This window comes from Garra rufa, chromosome 21 (genome assembly GCF_049309525.1).
Source record: "Garra rufa chromosome 21, GarRuf1.0, whole genome shotgun sequence".
NCBI classification, from domain to species: domain Eukaryota; kingdom Metazoa; phylum Chordata; class Actinopteri; order Cypriniformes; family Cyprinidae; genus Garra; species Garra rufa.
The window spans coordinates 4,791,135-4,806,134 of record NC_133381.1 but is presented as its reverse complement, the minus strand read 5'-3'; the positions used below and the strand labels follow the sequence as shown (position 1 = coordinate 4,806,134).

Sequence of the window (15,000 nt, the reverse complement as noted above, 5' to 3'; positions counted from 1 at the left end):
CAGGTTTGCGAGCCAGGGATTGCAAATGGTACGGAAAAACCTTCCTTAAGCCTGAAAAGAGCCACACTGTGAGACTTTTAAGGGATCATGTTTTTTTTTTTTTTTTTTTCACTTTCGGGCCAAATTCAATCAAAAGTTTTCCTTAAAACGGGTTTATATGTGTTTAACCCTCATGTTGTGTTTTGGTCATTTTGACCCAGAGATGAGTTTATTTTCTGAAAAAAGTTAGTTAATATTATCACATTGGACTAAGTCTTACTGACTTTGCTCACAATTTTTTTTTTTTTTTCTACATTATTTTTGTACTTTTTTGGAATTTTCCCCCCTCACCTTATTACACAATTATTAAAACTTATAAAAAATTGTGTGTACATTTCATTTTATGCTATATTATTATCAAAACTAGGATTCAATCTATTTGTCATTTTTAGTTAATGAATTTATTTTATGATGTTAATTTATTTCTTGTTGATTTGGAGCTGTTTTAGGGCTCATTGATCAGAGCTTTATGCACCACAGTTTTTATTGAAAATGGCTACAATTATTCAGAAATAATGCTTAGATATACATTTCACAGTATATTATTGATATACAATTCTAGTTTTTGTTAATATTTTCAATTCAGTTTTACTTGTATATTTTCTGTTTTCACTTTTAGTATTTTTTTTCTGATCGTTTTTCTTAATTGTTTAAGGTTTCTATAATTGTCACAATACAAAAAATATATTATATTATAGGTATTATTAATCTTTTCAGAGTTTACATTTTCATAGTATATCATTCATATGCAAACAGGTTTTTTAATATTTTCAATTAATTTTATATTTATATTTTCATTTTTTTATTGTGTTTTTTTGTTTATATAAATGTCACAATGCAAAAAAAAAATATTATAAACATTGTTAATATTTCAATTAAATTTTTATTTTTTATTTTCTGTTTTAATTTTTAATATTTCTTTTCCATTTTTTGTTTATAAAAATGTCACAATGCAAAAATATATTTCGTTTTTTTATCTAATTTTTGTAATTAAAAAAATTACATTAATGTTGCAATTCACAAAATGTATTATATTATATTATATTATATTATAGGCATTATCAATTCAATTCAATTTTATTTTTAGATTTTCTGTTGATGTTGATATATATGTAATTTCTATTGTTTTTTTTAATGTTTATATAAATGTCACAATGCAAAAACATATATTATTATTTTATAAACATTGTTAATATTTTCAATTCATTTTTATTTTTATATTTTCTGTTTATACTTTTAGTATTTTTTCTGTTGTGTTTTTAATGTTTATATAAATGTCACAATGCAAAAAATATATTTTGTTTTTTAATATTTTTTATATATTTACATAAATGTTGCAATTCAAAAAATTATATTATATTATATTATATTATAGTATAGTATGTTATAGTATATTGTAGTATATGCATTATTAATCTGAGCTGGACTTTCTGAGTGAAAATGGCCAAAATGGTCCACAAATAAACTTTGAAATGTATATTAAAAAAGCATTATTTGTGGATACTATTGGCCATTTTTACTCAAAAAATCATCAACTCAGATTAATAATGCATATAATGTAATATAATATAATATATAATAATTTTTTAGTTGTGACATTTATGTAAATATTTTTAAGAGAAAAAACACAAAACATAAATATGAAATAAATATAAAAATAAAATCTAATAAAGTTTTTTTATACATTTTAAATTATATTGCTTATATACAATCCAAGTTTTTGTTCATATTTTAACATTTCATTTTTTATATTTTCTGTTTTCACTTTTAGTGATTTTTTTTCTTTCTTTTTTTAAATATATACATAAGTGTCACAATATAAAAAAAATTATATTATTTATTATTGTCCTTATTAAGCTTATGCACCTCAGTTTTAAGTGAACATTGGCAAATTTTTTCACAAATAACAGATTCAAATACTCTTGGTTTTGAAGTGCAGATCAAGTCGATTAAGTTGCAAAGTTGTTAATGTATGATTGTATATCAGGATACTATATATAATTCCTCAGGAAAGTGGTTCTGGTTTGCGAGGATGATGGGAATTTTGGCTGGGGTACGTGCGGAGAGTGAGGGATGAGATTCTGCATACTTACAGCCATTTTTGTCTATTAAAAACCATTCCTCAGTGAATGGCTGGGACAGACATGGCAGCCGTTATGTCGACCTTGGTGCGATGCCAGGCCAGAGAGATCTATATTAAAGTCTTGTGGCGCGCGGCGGTAAATGCTCCCCCTGTGTGTGCATGTGTGGGGTCCGTCCCGCTCGCACACTCACATGTACGCTCCTGAGCAAATATATTTATGACCGGCAGATGTTTACAGACGCCGAGAATTGCTTGTGTGTATTCCAGGACTCAAGGTGGATTAAGTTTGTGCCTCTTCATGAAAGAATATCATCTTTTTCTCTTTTGGACGAGTTGTAGTCGCTTGTGCGAGTTTAATTGGCCCCGTACTCCAGAGTCGAGGCTATTTCAAGGGCCCTTCAGTGGTTTTAACAACAAGAGCTCTTTATTGAAGAGCACATGATTGGTTTCTATTTTCCAGTGCATTTTCAGTTTAAATTGAAAATACAAACATTAAAAAAGTTCAGGTCCATGTGAGTCAATGTCACAAAATCTCAACATTTCAATCCTATTTTTAGGATCATTTCATTTTTTTCAAGGTTAAATTATTTTATTGACATTTAAGCACAATTATAAATACCCCAATGCAACATATGAAAATATGTTTTTCTCTGATTTTTCATCATGAAGCAAGACAGTTAAAGATTTTACACACATTTCCTAAGTATTCATTTTACAAAAAATATTTTATTATTTAAAATCAATTCATTTAAATGCCAAAAAATTAAAGCATAAAAAATGTATTCATTAATTAATTTATTTATATTTTTTGGGTTATTTACCAGGGTTATTATCAATAACCAAAACTGAAACCATTTATGTTTTCACTGGAATAAAGTGGAGAGTCTGAACTGATTAACAAAAATGTATCCAATTTATCATCTTTAACTGTATTTTGACAAATTAAAAGAGAGAATAAAATACAAATAAATAAAATAAAGTATGATTTTTTTTAGGACTATTTATTATGGCTTTTTTACCAGAGTTATCATTACTTAAAAGTAAAACAATAAAAAAAAGTTTTTAATTACCTGAAACAAAATAAATGAAATAAAAATAAAAAATATATATATTTTAAATTATTATAATATTTTTTATTTTAATATTAAAAATAGAATGTTGTTTTTGTGATTCACATTAATCTAAATTTTATTATATACCAGTTAAAAATTATTAAATGTAACATGTTAATAAATTATTAATAATTAGTAAATATTTTTTAATCCAAAATATCTTAATTTCTTTTAAATGTGTTTCTTGTTTTTCAGATAATTTTACATTGCTAATGTTAAGCAATCTTTTATTTCATTTAACTGTTTGGCGTTTTATTTTATTTTATTTTATTTGGTGCTATTTACCATGGTTATTATTGTTAACTAAAACTGAAACCATTATTTATTTATTTATTTTCCAAATTAATCCAATTTACCATCTTTAACTTTATTTTTTCAATTTAATAAAAAAATAAAAATAAAATGCAAATAATTTAAATAAAATAAGATTTTTTTTTTACTGTTTATTAGGGCTTTAAACTTAGTTATTATCGTAAAAAAAATCTAAATGTTATTGTATACCAGTTAAAAATTAATAACTGTAATATGTTAATAAATTATCAATAATTATTTGTTATTTTTTATTGCAAAACGTCATGATTTATTTTAAATATGCTTATTGTTTTTCAGATTTTTTTATATTGCTAATGTGTTTATTTTATTTTATTTTATTGTGGGCTATTTACCAGGGTTATTATCGTTAGTTAAAACTGAAACCATTTAAAAAATGTTTTCATAACTTGAAACAATTTTTTTTTTACTAAAAAAAGCCCTAATAATAACAAAATAAAATAATAAAATATCAAATAAATGTTAACTGAAATAAAAATAAAAAATATATATATTTTAATATAAAATATATATATTTTTTTGTGATTCACATTAATCTAAATGTTATTATATACCAGTTAAAAATTAATAACTGTGATATGTTGATTTAAATCATATAGCATATAAAATCATATAAATTATCAATAATTGTTGATCTTTAATGCAAAACATTTCTAAATATGCTTCTTGTTTTGTTCTCATATATAAGTGCATCTTCAACGTCTTTTGCTATACAAAAAATCAAACCTTTCTTTTTTTGTGTGTTCGCTATTATATACGTCACAGATCATTAGTTGCGGCTTAGTTGAGTCGAGTTGAGTATATTTATATAGCGCTTTTCACATCGGCGTCCAAAGCAGTTTTACAAAGAATAGTTTTGTTGAACTCGATCCTCCTTTTTTATCCTTTTGTAAGGACGGGTTTAAATATATCGGTAAGTTAACACTACAGTCCTTCCATGAGATTTGCCATAATTCTAGAGCGTTCATGGGATATGTTGATTTACATAAGAACAGCTATCATTTCCACCATGATGGATGAGCTGTTTTTCCTCTTTTGGCAACAAAGTGAAATTATAGCACTTCACCAGACATTTTTCATTGCAGGTTTTTTTGTCCTCCTCGAGCTTAAAGATTTAGTTGCATATGATTTAGACATTCCTCCGCGAACCTCTCGTGCGTCGCCTGATAAAGAGGTCGATTATGTCTTTTGCTACAAGTAATTAATCCTATTTCTAGACTGTTTGTCTTGTTTTCGTATCCAGACCGGCATCGTGTGGTATTTTGCTGCGCTGGTTCATTTTTATCTGTTGTTTTGATGCATTTCCCAGTGTTTGCATTGCACTCAAGGACATTTCTGTCCTGTTTGAGCAGAAATAGCAACGTTAGACGTTCTTGCACAAGACTTGAAGCAAAGTGACTCAAGTCCTGCTCTCCTTATCGGTTTCCTCAAGGTCCTCATGTGTCAGTTACTTACAAAGCGCTGATTTTAAAAACATCTTTGGGTTGATGTTACCAAGCGCTGATTGTTATATACTCCCGCTTTCTTTGCTGATTGAATTGCCTTTCTTTCTTTCCTCTTGCAGCTCCATCAGGCCACTGAGGTGGCCCTCCTGAGAGGGGCCAGGGCCATTTCACCAGAGGATATCATCTTTCTAATGAGGAAAGACAAGGTAAAAGCACACCACAACATAAATCATTAGCCTTCATATTTATGGACTACTGCCTTAGTTATTGAGTTGTTTTATTGCTTTTGTAGTTCTGTTGCTTTTCGCTCACAGCTTGAAAGCAGGAATCAAGGGCTTGTTGATATAATACAACATTATTTTGAGCTTTCTGAGCCTAATGCAAGATCTGAAACACAATAAAGTTCTATAAATATAATCAGTCGTTAAAATAAAATGACATTTTCCCTAAATATTTCAAGTCGATTCACTGAACTGATTCACAGAAATGAATCAAACTTACAATCTTTAATTCAGTTTTTTTTCTACTGAAGTTCAAACCAGAGACCATTTATTTTTGCAGTATTGCAATACACCTGATTTACAGAAATTAAACTTAACATCTTTAACTGTTATTTTTTCTACTTTACGTTTAAATCAGAGACAGTATTAATTGTTGCAGTATTGCGATATTTATATTGCAATGCATAATGCTGCTTAATGAAAAAAAAATTAGTAGGATGCAAAGAAAAAAATTGCTTTAATTTAAACACTGAACCTGTTAAATTGAATATTTATGGATCAGAAATGAATCAAAACGGCCATCTTTGGCTCTTTACTCAAACTAAACATTTAGGCCCGGTTTCACAGACAGGGCTTAGACTGAGCCAGGATTAGGTCATGGTTCAATTAGGACATTTAAGTAATTTTTATAAATGTGCTTAGAAAAAATATCACATATGTGCATTTTGAGACAAAACAAAGGCGCTGATATATTTGAAGATGAGTCAGTGTAAGTCTCTTTCAGTGGAAACAGCTCAGACTTAAATTTTAGTCTAGGACTAGGCTTAAGTCTTGTCTGTGAAACCGGGGTTTAGTCTGTTAAAGGCTGGAATACACTACACGACTTTTCAAATCTGAACAGGTTTTTTAAACTATAGGCATCACACACTTACCGACTTTGTAAACCGTGACAGAGGAAAACTGGCCATCATACACTACAAGACTGTGGATAATACACTAGCAGACTTTAAAGTCGTTCTTATCACAATGAGCTCATGCAGAAATGTGCGCCTTGTTACTAGGAGATGCATAACAAATGAAAACAATATGCGTTCTAAAATCAGCTGAAAATATCAAACATGTTTGATATCCTCCGACTGGATGGAATCAAAGTCTGAAGCTAAAAAAGCGGAGTCTGTGACCATCATACACTACACGATTTTCTATGGAATCTGTCAACTCCAATCTGCAGACTATTTATAATATAAGCTATATTAGCAATATTGCAATGTAATATTTGTGAAGACACACAAACTAAAAGATCATTTTGTAGGATGCAAAGATAGAAATGAACTAATTATCTCCATTCATCTTTGCATCCTATAAAATGATCTAGTTTAGTAAGGAATGATGTAAATCAACTGTTTTGAATCAATTAATTGAAACGGATTCATGGTAGCAAATTAAAATGTCCATCTTTTACTCCTTGGTTTTCTTACTGAAGTTTAAAAATAGAAACAATATTCATTTTTGCAGCATTGCAATATTCAATATTCCTAATTTAGTGTCGGCAGCCAAATTTTTGTGAATGAATTCAATTTTCTTGAATGTTGTGAAGAGAAACTAAATAAAAGATCATTTGTGAGATGCAAAGATGAAGATTGAGCCTGATAAATTAGAGACCGTATTTACTTTTACATTCACAAAGTTAATTAGATGATTTTTCATGGCCGATTTCGATTTATTTTACAAGCAAGCTGGCCGTTTCCGATACCGTTTTTTTTCAAAAACAAGAAGTTATGCAAGTAAACAACACAAACAACATGTATTTAACAGGCCAAACTGGCTTTGGCTATTGAAACAATAGCATCTGACAACTGAAATTAAATAAATGAATAAAAATATTAAATTAAATACAGTTTAATAAGTAAAACAAGTGCTTTTAGTAAAGTAAAACAGTAAGCCAACAGGCATTTTAATGTAAAATAATAATAATCATTCTTAACAGAACAGACTTTTATTTTTGGCTTTTCAAAAGTAGATGCTTGTTTTTTTTTCTACAAAAAGAAGCATCTCAGCTTTGTCACAAGCGGCTCTTATTTGTGCACCAGTACAACAACGGCTGGTCGCTTCTTGGTATCTGTGCTTCAGACAGATAGGTCTGCATTAAAACCTCCACACAAGTGACATGTTTCTGAATGAATCGGAATAAAGTCGGCCGGGATAAAAACGAAAACCAAGTGATGCAAAAACCGTCCGGTTTCTATTTATGGCCGGTCAGCCGGTGCATCCCTAATTGTGAGCATATTGCCAGCTCCAGAAAAAAAATGAACTGAAGCTAAAACATCATTTTGTGGGATGGATGGAGATTGTTTTAGTTTGAATGCTAAACCTGTTTGTTTTTTTCTATCAGAAAAAATTACGGCGGCTCATCAGGTACATGCAGTTCAGAGACTACAAATCCAAAGTCCTGAAAACCATCGAAGACGAAGACCTGCTGGATTCAGGTACGATATTTGTCGATTTTACAGCCTGGCATTAATTCAACTCATGTATCGGAACATCATGAACATGATTCAAAAAATTAAACCGCTGATTGAGAAGCTTTTCTCCATTCCCAACCCTAGTACTTTCATATATATTGCAGCATTGCATGTTTTCCACTCGAATGATTTTATTTGTAAGATATTCAAAACATTTTTCCCCCATCAACAGCATTTTACCGTTTAGCCGTTGCCTTAAATGCCGAAGCATAATGAACGGAGTCGAGGGGTAATTTTGTACGCCGGGGTCAATCAGCAAGAGTCATTAACCAAAATGCAGACAGAAGCTTTAGCATGAATCTGCTTTGAACAGCACTCCCTCATCAATATCACCGAAAAATGAGCGTGAGCGAGGAAAACCATCCGCACGAGCAGCGTAATGTCATGCGGAGTGTCATTAGGACTCTTGCTCCTCATCTAGAGTGTAACTTGAGAGATGGAAGAACATTGAAATGCAGCATTTGGATGGCGGAGTCTGGCTGTCTGAACGCAAATGCTTTTCCATGGCTCGCTGTCTGTAACGTGAAAGTCTCCTGACCCCAAAGAAGCGCTCGAAACTGGGAGATTATTCTTCTCGGACTATTATCTGCATTATTGCATGCGATATAAAATCTAAGAGGGAATTGTTTCAGTGTGAGGCGAGGACAGCCTCTCTTTCTGTGCTCGGAGGCCTGCGGTGGGAGTCGACCCGTCTTAGGTGGTTTCGCTCTGGTGTGGTGCGTTCGGAGGGTTGCAAAAGAGGGCAACATAGAGCGAGAACATTGGTTTTGATTTCTTTCCATGCAGTGTTCGAGCAGTGACCCCAGAAACAAAACTAAACTGCAAACGAGGAACTTCTGTTCAACCGCTATTGTCTTTTTTTTAGGTTGCTGAGCAGATACAGTAGAGCAGGAGTCATTGTGAAGTGCTGTTTATTTTCTTACTACATGTTCCTACATGGTTGTATTAGAAGTGATTCATCAAAAAGAATTGTTCTCACGCTGACTATTTATCCACTCGACTCAAAGTTCAAACGGCAGCAAAATTTGTACAATTTTTTACAGATGTTACTGTTTTTGGTAATGAGCGTAAATGTTTATCTGCATCCTAACTCAAGCTACTACAAGTGTCAACTCAAGCCACTGTCAAATGTGCATTTCTAAAAAGGAAAAGAGTATTAATAATAATATTACAGCCTGCACTGCCTGTGCCGAAGATATGTGTCATCAAAGCCAGGCATCACAAACAGGTTTTCATACAGTATAATATCACTCATTAGCACATGCAGAAACTAAGAAATTAGAAAAAAGGGAAAGATGACTGGAAAAGTGTAAAGTATGGAAGCCTGTTTCCGCCACTGAATAAAAATAAAAAGGTAATTGTAACTTTATCTCAGAATTTTGACTTTTTTTTTAGATATAAACTCGCAGTTCTGAGAAATGAAGTCAGAATTGTGATATAAACTCGGAATTGCGAGTTATAAAGTCAGAATTATAAGACAAACTTGCAATTCTGAAAAAAAGTCACAATTCTGAGAAATAAAGTCATAATTGCAAGATATAAGTTCACAATTCTGACTTTTTTCTAAGAATTGCGAGTTTATATTGTGCAATTCTGACTTCATAACATGCAATTGCGAGTTAAGTCAGAATCATGAGATATAAACTTGCAATTGTGAGAACATATCAGTCTTTTTTCCACTCACAATTTATAACTTACCACAATCTATAACTTACAATTGCAAGTTTATATCTCACAATTCCGAGAAAACCAAAAAAACTAAATGTAAATCTTGCAATTCTGACTTTATTTCTTGCAAATGTTAGTTTGTATCACACAATTTTGAGACAGAATTGTGAGAAAAAGTTTTCTTTTACGTTTTTTATTCAATAGCGAAATGATTCTGGCCGTAAAGAGTAGTTTAGAACTGCAATTAACAGTCTGGTTTCTACAACTTTCACTTAGGAGCAAAAATCTGTTTTTAAACCGAAAAGAAATAAAGATTTGAAATTTAATGTGATATGAAAAATGTTATCAGTTTATTTGGGCATATCGCCCAGCCCTAATGAGGCATGAAGGCATGTTATTTTCTTCATGCGTTAAATTCTTTGTGCAAAACAATTAGGTTTCTCTTTTTTTTTTTTTTTTTTTGCACATTGAATATCCTGTTTCACTTGGAAATACAAGTAGTTACAGAAATAAATTAGGTTTATTTTTGCATTTAGGCATATAGTTCTGTAAACATATACTCTCTTAAATTACACTGGGTCTAAGTCCATGAAAAAAATCCAAAAAAATCCATCACATGAAAACATATGTGTTTTTATGCACATTTTATGTCTTGTATTTCAAGAACTTCGGATCACCCTGTTACAGGCACGGTCATTTTTTTTTTTTTACTTGTAGTTGTACAGTAGGATCAATTGGCTAAATCTAAGGTGTTTATGCAGTTGTATGTTTTTAAGTCCTGTTAAATTTGAAATGCATTTTTCTACTTGTAGTTCTTCTATTTTAAAGCATGAATTCACTAGATCAAAGGTGTTTTATGCAGTTTATGTTTTTATTTGCTTTATTTAACATCCTATTACATTTAGCTTAGACATATTTAACGTAATTTTTAACTTGTAGTTCTTAATTCTGAAGCATGAAGTATTTCATTATCAGATAAACTATTCAACACAGACAATTTTCAATGCATAAAATCAGGTCTCACATTTTTTGCATTGAATGTCTTATTTCACTTGGAAACACAAGTAGTTCCAAAAATAATTTGCATTGCAAATGCTGTGGTTGTGTTTAGATATTGTTCTGTAAACATACGCTCAGTTAAATTACGTAATTCTAGAAAAAAATGCATATGAAAAAATGTATGCATTTTTATGCACGTTTTTGTGTGTTGATCTGCTGTGTTTACTATGCAGTTTATTTTTTTGTTTTTGTTTGCTTTAACATCCTGTTACATTTAGCTTAGACATATTTTTACTTGTAGTTCTTAATTTTGAAGCATGGAGCTTTTTATTATTAGATGAACTTTTTCAGTGCATAAAATCAGGTCTCACATTTTTTTGCATTGGAAACATTAGATTGCAAATGCTTTTGGTTGTGTTTAGAGATTTAGACATTTTGTTCTGTAAACATACGCTCTGTATGGTAGGTACATTTAGAAATAATGCATGATATGCAAACGTTTATGTATTTGAATGCACATTTTTATGTTTTGATGTGATGTTCAAAGCACATTTTACAGGCACATTTACAATGCTTTTTTATTTGCTTTTTAATTCTGAATTAGAATTTGAATTCTAGTTTTACTAGTTGTTTATTCAGTTCGATTTGAATGCACCATTTCATCATTATTAGATTAAGTACTCGTCCAAACCAAAATTTTCCAAGGCCATTTATTCATCCAAATTTTGTATCAGATGTCAAATTAGGGATTCTTTAAAGCCAGAAATACTCTACTAATTATGTACGTCAACGTATTTGTATCATTTAAAAGTGAGTTTATACAAAGTGACGTTTTAGCGTTTGATTGAATTGCAGCGTTTACAGAGGAAGTCCACAATTACAGTCTGTTGAAGGCTGTGCCGTGCCAGTCCCAACGAACCTGAAGCCCATAAAACGAGCTGTTATTTAGGTGTCATAAATTCAGTAACCTTGATTAAACATTTTCTGGGGCTATTTCTGTCATTCACAAGCAGACGTTACTTCACAGAAGTGTGTTTAATCAGTCTATTTCCTTTCATTTAATTAACATTTTCCTTCCTTTTTTTCATTTTCCCACCCTGGAGCTTTAGGCCCATAATGCCCGCTGACGCTGAACCGCATGAACATGCTGGAAAAAGTGAAAGTGGTTTGCTGTGGGAATTATGTACATAGTGAACAAAACGTGACACAAATGAAAGATCTCTCACTCATTCATCAGCTGGCTTCAAGAGGAGCTTGTCTGATGGACACTTTACCTACTAATAAATAATTATTCTTTAAAAATACGTATTTATTTATTTATTATTAATTCATTTATTATGTTAATGTAATATTATAATTAAAAAACATTATAAATGTATAAATTAATGAATGCATGTATACAGTTATATATTATCATTAATAATTTTGTAGTTGGAGTGGACAGTTAAGGAAAAGCATCGAGTGTTATATATTTACATACATTTATTAGTATAGATATTTACTCATTCAAAGCTAGTTTAATTAAAAAAAAAAGCACAGTTTTATATAAATGCATAATTAATATTTGCCTACAATCTCAGGCATTTAACTGAGGATGCGTCATACACTGGACCAATATTATTGATAGAATAATACTTAAAAGGTCATTCAGATTCACTGGTTTTAAATCCAGAGGCTAAACAGTGCCCCATAGGTCCCTATAGTTTTATGAGCATTTGTTTTTTCTTCTTCAGACGGCATATACTTACATTTAAATGTAGTCATTTAGCAGCTGCTTTTATCCAAAGCGACTTACCACTGAGGACAATGGAAGCAATCAAAATCAACAAAAGAGCAATGCTATGTAAGTGCAATGACAAGTCTCAGATTAGATTAATGCAGTATACGTAGCAAGGTTTTCTTTTTAATTATATTGTAAATAATAAGAAAACGGATAGAATAGAGAAAGAATAGAGCACGCTTGTGTTTTTTGTTGTTGTTGTTGTTAATTGTATAATAAATAAAAAAAAGATAGAAAAGATGGAAGATATAAAAATAGAGAAGTTTTTTTTTTAAGAATAGAAATAGAATAGAGAGGGCTAGAGTTAGAGGGTCAGATAAAGACACAAGTGATGTGTTTTTAGCCGATTCTTGAAGATGCTTCCTTCTCTGTTCAAAGTGAAGAGGGAACATTTAAGGTAAAAGTCTGTGATTTTGTGCCTCTTTGAGGATGGCGCAATAATGCACCGTTCACTTGTAGAACGCAAGCTTCTAGAGGCACATAAGTCTGAAGTAATGCATTTAGGTAAAGGGATGCAGAGCCAGTGGTGGTTTTGTAGGCAAACATTAATGCCTTGAATTTTATGCGAGCAACTATTGGTAGCCAGTGCAAATTGATAAAGAGAGATGTGACATGCGTTCTTTTCAGCTCATTGAAAATGTATCTTGCAGCCGCATTCTGGATTAATTGTAAAGGTTTGAAAGAACTGGATGGAAGACCTGCCAAGAGAGCATTTCAGTAGTCCAGCCTGGACAGAACAAGAGCTTGAACAAGGAGTTCAAGAAACGTCCTGATTTTCCTGATGTTGAAGAAAGAAAATCTGCAGGACTGGGCCGTTTTAGCAATGTGGTCTGAGAAAGTCAGCTGATCATCAATCACAACTCCAAGGTTTCTGGCTGTTTTTAAAGGAGTTATGGTCGATGTGCCTGGAAACTGAATGGTAAAATTGTGATAAAACGATGGGTTTGATGGAAACACAAGCAGTTCTGTCTTGGCCAGGTTTACTTGAAGGTGATGGTCCTTCATCCAGCAAGAAATGTCTGTTAGACAAGCTGAGATGCGAGCAGCTATACTTTTGTTCTTTAGTTCTATAGATTTTTGGCCTATATATCCTCCTGGGACCCAGAAAAAATTATGTTTAATTCATATTTTATTCTATGTCCTCTGTAGAGGACACTAGGACCATTTTGTTTTTCTAAAAAAAAAAACAAAATGGCTTGAATAGACATCAAAAAGACAAAACAATTGGGGTTTTTTTAGATTTCAGGATTGTTTTATACCAAACTTTGTTTAAGGATGATTCTCAACTATGTTATAAAACATTTAACAAAAATGATTTGATATACCATTTTGTTTCATGCAGTATGTGTGCAAAAATAAAAAAACACAGTGTATCTATACACTTTATTTAATTTGCATATTAATGTGTTGCTGTTGGGACAGGATGTTAAAAAAAGAAAGGTCGTAATGGGAGTGATAATTGGACAGATTTTCATAATAATATCTAATACTTCATAAGAATATTGATATATTATTTATTTTCCTATTCAATTGTTATGTCTCTCAAAATGTGTAATAACAATGATTTTAGTCCTGGTGTCCTCTACAGTGGACATGTATGAAATGATGTCCTGTTTCATAACATGAAGTCATATTTGGATTTGAAAACCCATAACATTTTCCTGAGGTGTTGCTTTATGATAAGCAATTTGAAAATTATTCAGATTTAAATGACAATCTTTAAGATGGTCAAACGTCCAAACATTTGGTATCTCTACAAAAGCCCTGAATGTGCTCTGTGATGTGAGTTCTCATAGAAAATCACTAAAATATAATGTCCACTACAGAGGCAAAAACTCCATAGCTGGGTCTCAGGAGGATATATCTGAGATATAAGCGTGACTCAGGTTAAGCAGGACCTCAGATCAGGTGTAAACAAGCCCAGCTGGAATACAGATGTGCGTAGAGAGTCAGCGAATGACTGTTTCTGTCCTCCTACAGACAAATACAGCACCAGCACCAGCAGCAATGTCAACAAGAGGCAGCGTCTCCTGCAGGACTTCATGAGCTCCATCGACCAGACGGGGGAATTCCTGACGCTGGTGGAGGAAGAGGAGGTGGATGAAGTCAAGCAGGAGCGGCTGGAGGTGAGTAGGAGGCGAGAGCAGAAATCTGCACGCTTCAGCCTATATGCCGTGCAGCGAGGGTGGATTGCACAAACTGGGATTGTGGGAGAAATTCAAGGGGATTGTCCTGCGGTCACAGAATGAGAAGGAGCGGTTCGTGCTTTCATGATAAAGATCAGCTAAATTCACTACAGCTCTGCATCATATTCACTAACCACTATGTCAAGTGCAGTTATATTAAGATTTTAAGTGTGTTTACAGGAATAACAGCACATTTTTACATGCAATGTGAGAAAATCACAGGATTTTGAAATGATACAATTTTCTCCAAAATCGATGTCAAAATCAAAAAATTCTTGTATTTTGGCATTATTGGCATAAATAATGGTAGAAGGATGCTTACAAATACAGGTACTCTTTTCTGACAATTTAAGCATTTACTATCACTTTTTAGCAATTTAACACCTTGCTAAATAAAATTATTATTATTATTATTATTTTTAAAAAGGGAGGGGGATTACTGACCCCAGACTTTTGAGCAGCAGTGTATATTAAAATGATTTCTATTTTAAATAAATGCTGCTCTTTTTAACTTTTAGTTCATCAAAGAGTCCTGAAAAATGCATCACAGGTTTAAAAAAAACTGTTTCCAACATTGAGAATAATAAGCATATTAGAAGGATTTCTGAAGGATCA

The 15,000-nt window shown here is 31.7% G+C and overlaps 1 protein-coding gene across 2 annotated transcripts in view; it reads left to right on the top strand.

The window, feature by feature from the left end:
* The window catches only part of supt3h (SPT3 homolog, SAGA and STAGA complex component), a 157,380-nt gene that overhangs the window by 115,361 nt on the left and 27,019 nt on the right, over nt 1–15,000 (top strand). For both annotated transcript variants that reach the window (XM_073826480.1, XM_073826481.1), the window contains exons 4-6: nt 5,129–5,215; nt 7,623–7,716; nt 14,180–14,325. In XM_073826480.1, coding sequence (XP_073682581.1) covers nt 5,129–5,215; nt 7,623–7,716; nt 14,180–14,325 — 327 coding nt within the window. The remainder of the gene's footprint in view (nt 1–5,128; nt 5,216–7,622; nt 7,717–14,179; nt 14,326–15,000) is intronic.